The 6,329-nt window shown below is 50.8% G+C and overlaps 1 protein-coding gene across 1 annotated transcript; it reads right to left on the bottom strand.

Moving 5' to 3' along the window:
- Positions 1-2,005: 2,005 nt before the first annotated feature.
- PtA15_4A359 (uncharacterized protein) lies at positions 2,006-4,058 on the bottom strand (the record flags this gene model as incomplete). Its single annotated transcript, XM_053168234.1, has 10 exons — positions 2,006-2,232; positions 2,309-2,477; positions 2,567-2,642; positions 2,726-2,811; positions 2,872-3,035; positions 3,165-3,312; positions 3,381-3,422; positions 3,503-3,589; positions 3,673-3,749; positions 3,815-4,058. The coding sequence occupies 10 exons, from the start codon at positions 4,056-4,058 to the stop codon at positions 2,006-2,008; spliced, it is 1,320 nt and encodes a 439-aa protein (XP_053019464.1).
- Between the last annotated feature and the right edge of the window lie 2,271 nt (positions 4,059-6,329).

The following is a 6,329-nucleotide window of genomic DNA, read 5'->3' as shown; positions in this document are numbered from 1 at the left end:
TTGCCGGAGGACCGGTGGTCTCTTTTTTTACAAACCAGCTAATGCAGTGCCGTTTGGCTATGCAGGCTCTTTGGTCCTAACGCCTGATGATATTTCAATCATAATTTATGTTCCCGACTAATTTTCTATTAATATCATTTTACACATGAAGCCTTGGACATCCACTTATACCAAAAAACAACACGTCTTTTTGCTTGTACTTGAATATGTGTGATGTTGTAATTGTTAGTTTGCCGGCAAAAACCCTAATACTAATTTCGACTTTTTATCACGAGCACTAAAAGAAACAGCATCACTACCAACTTGATCAAATGTCTGCATTGCTCACGTAAAGTGGCGTAGCAAAGGCGCAGCAGGTTTGGGCCCACTTTGCTAGTTCTCGTAACAGCAGATGGCCTGTTGCACTTTTTGCTGACTGTTCTAAGAGAAAAAATTCTGAGAATTTAGCAAGCTTGTCAGCGGCATTTTGCTACACTGAGCGCTGGAAAAAAATCGGAGTTCAAGATACGTGGAGCAGCTTTTTCCTGCGCTGGCGCTGAAGATAGCGGTTGGCATCTGCCGCTATCATGACTGGTGCCAGGAAAAGCGGGCGCTAATTGGCCGCTTTTCATAGCGTAGCACAGCGGTTGCAGTGTCGACGCCACAACAATTCTTTGTCAGGCCCTTTGTTCAAAGAGGTCACACAACCTCTTCGGTGGAAGGAATCCCTTCAGGTCTACAAGGTTGTATAACCTCTTTGCGTAGAATGAAACCCTGCAGACCTCTTGAACCGGAGAAGATTCCTTCTTCTTGAAGAGCCTACAACGTCTTGTGGAAGGGTATCCTTCTGGTGAAAGAGGTTGTATGACTTCTTTAAATGGAAGGGCTTCCTCAAGTTCTTTGACATGAAGTTATGACCTCTTCAACTGGAAGTAATCCCTTCAGGGAAGCGGCTGCATTTTACAAAATGTAAAATACACTCGTCCTACAAGAGAACTCACACTCAAGGGCTTCCTAGCGCGCTGTCCAATCTGCCCGACGGACCATCACACTCAGACTTAAATCATGCTCGGAGAGAATTAGGCCGTGGACTAGTGGCCTTGCTTCTTGCCATCTCACATGTGAACCTCGGGGCTGCCAGAGCCTTATGTCAGGGGGGCATATCTTTTCGCCCGGGCAGCTCGGGGAGGTAGAGATAAGATGCCCTAAGACACAAGGCGCTGGCGGCGCCGAGAGTCAAACCCATGTCCCGCAGCAGGATCTCGTTGGCTCGCAAGAAAAAGGGCGAGTTCACAGCTCGATCCTCTCTTGCAGACGCGACATCGCGCTGGGAAGCCCTTGAATCCCCTCGTAGGGCTGCACCATTTCGGGTCTCAGTGCTCTTCGACTACTCTCACCCCGTGGACAGAATACTCCGTGGGTGGGCCGCCTCGAGCGACTGGGGCGTTTCGGCGAGGTCTGCCTGCTCGCGGACGAGCTGGCAAGTGAGGCCAAGCAGCACGGTCGGGTCTGCCGGCTCGATGAGGCGGGAGTGGGATTGACGGCTGGTGGGTGCTGGGTGGAAAGGGCCGGGCAGTCGGGTACATAGGCTCTGGCCAAAACGTGTGTATTGGCGAGACATAACCAGCAATACACACACAACTCTATCAGTTGTACACTCAGGGCTGACTACCTTTACGATGTCCAAGTTGTGCTCAAAGCACAGTTTTTTTTGGCAATTATTATAATTTCTAAAAACGTTTGACATGTGGAATTTTCAAACAAACGTCAAAGCTTTTTTTTCAAGATAATTTGTTTACAATTGGGCCTTTATGGAATGGGAAGGTGTTAAAAGGACTTGGTTATTTTAAGGGGATGGATGTATATACATACGCATATGATGTATGCCTACGAGGCCGGGGAAGCCACGTAAGGAGGATAGATGGATGGACGAATGTGGTAGATACAAAGAGGAAAGGTGTGTAATATTTGAGTATATTGAATCAGAAAGGTAAGCCGAAGAAGGCATCGCCACGGAACGAAGGAATCAAGTCCGATGACCGAGGGCTCGAGGAATGAACGACAACTCGTCGTCGTCGGAAGTCAAGCCGCTGGGCGTGGCTGGCATGCTGGTGCTCTTCATCCGCCGGACCAAGCCGACCAGGTCGTCCACGGCCTTCGGGCTCACTTGGATGTGCACGATCAGCCGGGCGCCGGTCAGCCGGATCTCGAGCTCTTCGAGTGCCCGGCGGCTGAGCTCGTCGATCTCGATGCCTAAACAGATCCACACGCACTCTACATCAGGATCATCATATGACAAGGTTTCGAGGAGGGTGCAATATACACGGACCGATCGGGGAAGGGTCGATGAAGACGTGGTTTGTCTCGACCGGGAACGCGATCCGGACGCCCAGCTTCGCCAGTTCGTCGGCGAGATGCCGGGCCAGACGGTGGGTCTCGGCGAGCCGGGGGAAGTTATAGGTGACACAGAAGTCGGCGGCGGCGACGATCGAGCCGCACTAGGAACAAGGGAAGCAGATGGTTGGATGAGGCCAGCATCGGTCTCTCGATGACCAGAGAGAGAGAGAGAGAAGGGAGCGCTGCTCACCTGGCGGATCCCGCCCCCAAACATCTTGCGGAACCAGCGGACTTTCTTGATGAAGTCATGTGGCCCGACGAGCACGCTGTTTTCCCGGGCGGAGAGGAGAGCACAGGGCGGGTGAGCAAGGAGGAACGGCTGCGGGGCGGAGAGGGAGAGAAGACTCGCCTGCCGATGGGCGCGCCAAGGCCCTTGCTCAAGCACAGACTGACCGAGTCGAACGGCGCACACAGCTCGGCGATCGAGTGTCCCGTCTGCGAGTAAGCCGAAACGTGTCAACAATACGCAGGATCGGTCGAGGTGGAGGGACTTGCCTTGGCGGAGGCTTCCCAGATCCGCGCCCCATCGCAGTGCGTGATCACTCCGTTCGCGTGGCAGAAATCCCGGATCTTGCGCATCTCTTCCAGCGGATGGACGAGCCCTCGGATCGTGTTCTCCAGACAGACGAGCTTCGTCGGCGCGTAATGGATGTCATCGCCTGCCGATTCCCATCCATCGATGTTTTGTTTAAAACAATCCAGAGCGAGGGTCAGTGTTTCGGGAGGCTGAGGAGTGCGTCGGATGCTTTTATTCGGAATCTCGAGGGGGAGGATGGAGGGCGACTTACCTAGAATGATCGATTCTTGGACGTCCTCCAGCGTCAGCGTGTGGTCGTTGCTGGGCTTGACGGGGATAGTAGTAGCTTGGGAATGGAAGGCGATACCGCCGGCCTCGTAGTTATGGATGTGAGCGCGGGAGTCGCAGAGGACTGAATGCTGTATTTTGACCAAGTACACTGGGTTAGTAACGGAGAGTATTTGCGTAGAGGAATGTTGGAACTGACAGGTGGTTGGGTGAGCCAGGTGCGGATGGCTAGTTGGTTGGTCTGCCCCCGAATCCAAACACATCTCAGAATCTGATTTGGCTTCGGAACACTTTTTGATATGGTGAGAGATCCACGCTTACCATGGTGCCACTGACGCAAAACGCAGCAGCTTCCTTGCCCGTCAGTTGCGCGATTTTCTCCTGGAATTTATTCGTCATGGCGTCTTCCTATGTATACAAAAAAAATACAGTTGTGTTGGTGAGGATGGTGCTTGCAGAGACTGTCTGATGACGAAGCAGAGGAGCTCAACGCCGTAGACGTCGTCACCGATCGACGCGTTTTTCATGAACTCGAACATTTCTTCTGTCGGTGCGGTCATCGTATCACCTGAAGCGAGATTGTAGAGAGGTGTCAGTGTGTGGGTGAAAGACTTGGTGGGATGATTGACTGACTTCTGAAGTCGCGCGAGATCAGCTGGCGTTTTTCCTCGTTGGATTTGGGCTCCCGGAAGCCGCCGGTGGGCAGGTTGAGCTGGACATAGGAGTTGGAGGCCTTGAACGGGGCCTTCTTCCCGTCGGCTGGGCCGTTCGTCGATGTGCCGTTTGCGCCGTGGGGGCCGCGGATGCTCAGATGGGCAGCCAGATCTTTGGCGATCTCCGAGCCCGGCTGGGTGCCTGCTTCGCACTCGATCGCCATCTCTCGCTCGAATTCTTGGCTGTGTTGGCTGGTTTCTTTGTTTCCCGGCTGGTTTGGTGGCTTCCTGGGGGATTGGCTCGCGGTGTCCTCGCAGCCACGTCACAGACTCAGGAAGCGATCCGAGAAGCGAGCCAGGAGGTTAGGGACGATCCCAGGATGATAGATCGCTAGACTCGTGTCTGAGAGTTCCCTGCAGCGCCGGCATGACACTTGGCGTCGTGAGATCTCAGCGGCAGAGTCGAGCCCCAGACACGAGCGACAGCTCCTGAGGGAACAAAGCCAAACGGCCATGGAGCACCTTCGGCTTGCCTTTTCGCTGCGCCTCGTTTCCCTCAGGAGACATGATCGCCCAAGGAGCGAAAGGGGGTTTGCCCCACTCCCTGGAATTTAGCCAGGGAGGTGTCTCAACACTGCCGGCGACGGAAACCTCACCACATCGGCAGCCAGAGACATCCCCCCCTTCGACCCACACGCGGCTGGGCAAACAGTGTGCCACCAGCTCCCCGCCATGAGGCATTCTTTGCGTTTGAACTTGTAGGGTCAGACTCACTAGAGCAACTCCACCGCGGGTACCAAACCGGGTTGCTATCCCAGGTGCCCCGATCGCCGAAATGAGCTTCCACCGGGGGAGCCATTCATGATTTGGACTTCACAATGCACACTCCTGTAACCTTCCCAACAGTCAAAAAATAAAAATTTCTTGGCTCACATCAAGCTCTTTTGGAAATCTTTCCTCACTCCCAGTCCTCATCCTAATCATCAGTCAAACAGCGCACCATCCTCCAAACCCAAAAAACTCAAACATAAAGTCTCAAGATTAGAGATACCCCCATATTCATAAATGAATCAATCCAAAGCCTCTCAAAATGACTTTATCAGTGGGTACATCTTGTTTTTGTCTCTCTGTTTTGCTTGTAAAATGTAGTCATATGTATTGCTTTCTGTGTTTATGTACAAAACTAAACATCTTATAGTCTTCATGTTCCCAACCACATACATCTTTGACATACACACTCTTTTATCAGATCTGTAAAACCACATCCATGTATGTATACAAAGTGTAACCACTATAACCATTAGCTTTTTTATCTGGAAAACTTACTAAACCTATTACTACCCGATGTATCAATTAACACATCCTTTCTTGCTCTTCTGGGAGATATTCTGCGGTAGGTTCTCTTATTTTTACAGGTCAGTAAAGCAATATGGAATGAAATTGCCCTTCAATGATCAAGGGACACAGGTTTAAATTACAAGTTGTGATGTATATACAACAGCCATCAAGTTCTTGTTTATTCTTGTCTCTATCACCCGGCCATGATTACTATGCCAGACATCACATTGATGTTCTACAAGCGGACACAGAGGTTATTATTGATGTTCTACAAGCGGACCCAGAGGTTATTGTTGGGCAGAAGAAAAAAATACCAAAGTTTGATTATTGATTATTTGCATTGAAGGCAAGGATAGTTTTTTAATATATTAGGGCAGGCATAGAGACAACAAAACTTGCAAGCAAACATGAAAAATATAATCACCTTCAAAAGTATCACACCAGGTCTTCACTGGAAGGCTTGCGGTTGACCTCTAGTGTCTTTCCTTTCTGAATCAATTCTGTTCGAGGTACCTGCGGATACCTGGCTGTTCTTCTGGGTGAGAGGGGGGGAGGGCAGTTTGGATGTCCAAACCAATGGCGGCAACGGTTGAACACGGTTGTCAGGGGTTCAAATTATATTTCAAGGAAACCAGCTGGTTCCCATCTCAGTTGGAAGTCACAATAACCACATTGATGTTTTGTTTCTTGTTTTGATTCAACCAGGGTGGAGTCCCAGTCAGTGTTGGGCCATGTGAGTTATGCCGGCCCCGGGTGGCGGGTATACTTGCCGTCCCATCGGTTATAACGGCAGGCCTTTGGGTATACTTGTGGAACGTTGAGTCACCTGGGTATTCACCAAATATCCGCGGATAGGGTCCGAGCATCATGATTCTGGTACCCGGCATTCAATTATAACCGTTGGGCAGGGCCCGGGATGGGGCAAAATGCCCGTGCCCCGCGAGTTCCAGGGCTACTCACAAGTCGTTGATTTACCAGATGAAGAAAAAAAATAAAGAGCATGGGAAAGCAGGTTTTCTTGAGTTTGTTACCGTTTGGCTGTATTCGCCGCTTCTGTGAAGTTTTTGATAGAAAAAGAAAAAGAAAAAAACATGAAGGTCAGAGAAAATTGTTAAGATTTCAGCTCTACAAGTGGAGGCGACGAAAAGGGGGGGACT

Source organism: Puccinia triticina, chromosome 4A (genome assembly GCF_026914185.1).
Source record: "Puccinia triticina chromosome 4A, complete sequence".
Taxonomy (NCBI): domain Eukaryota; kingdom Fungi; phylum Basidiomycota; class Pucciniomycetes; order Pucciniales; family Pucciniaceae; genus Puccinia; species Puccinia triticina.
The sequence above is the reverse complement of the archived record's forward strand: the minus strand, read 5'-3'. Positions and strand labels throughout refer to the sequence as shown.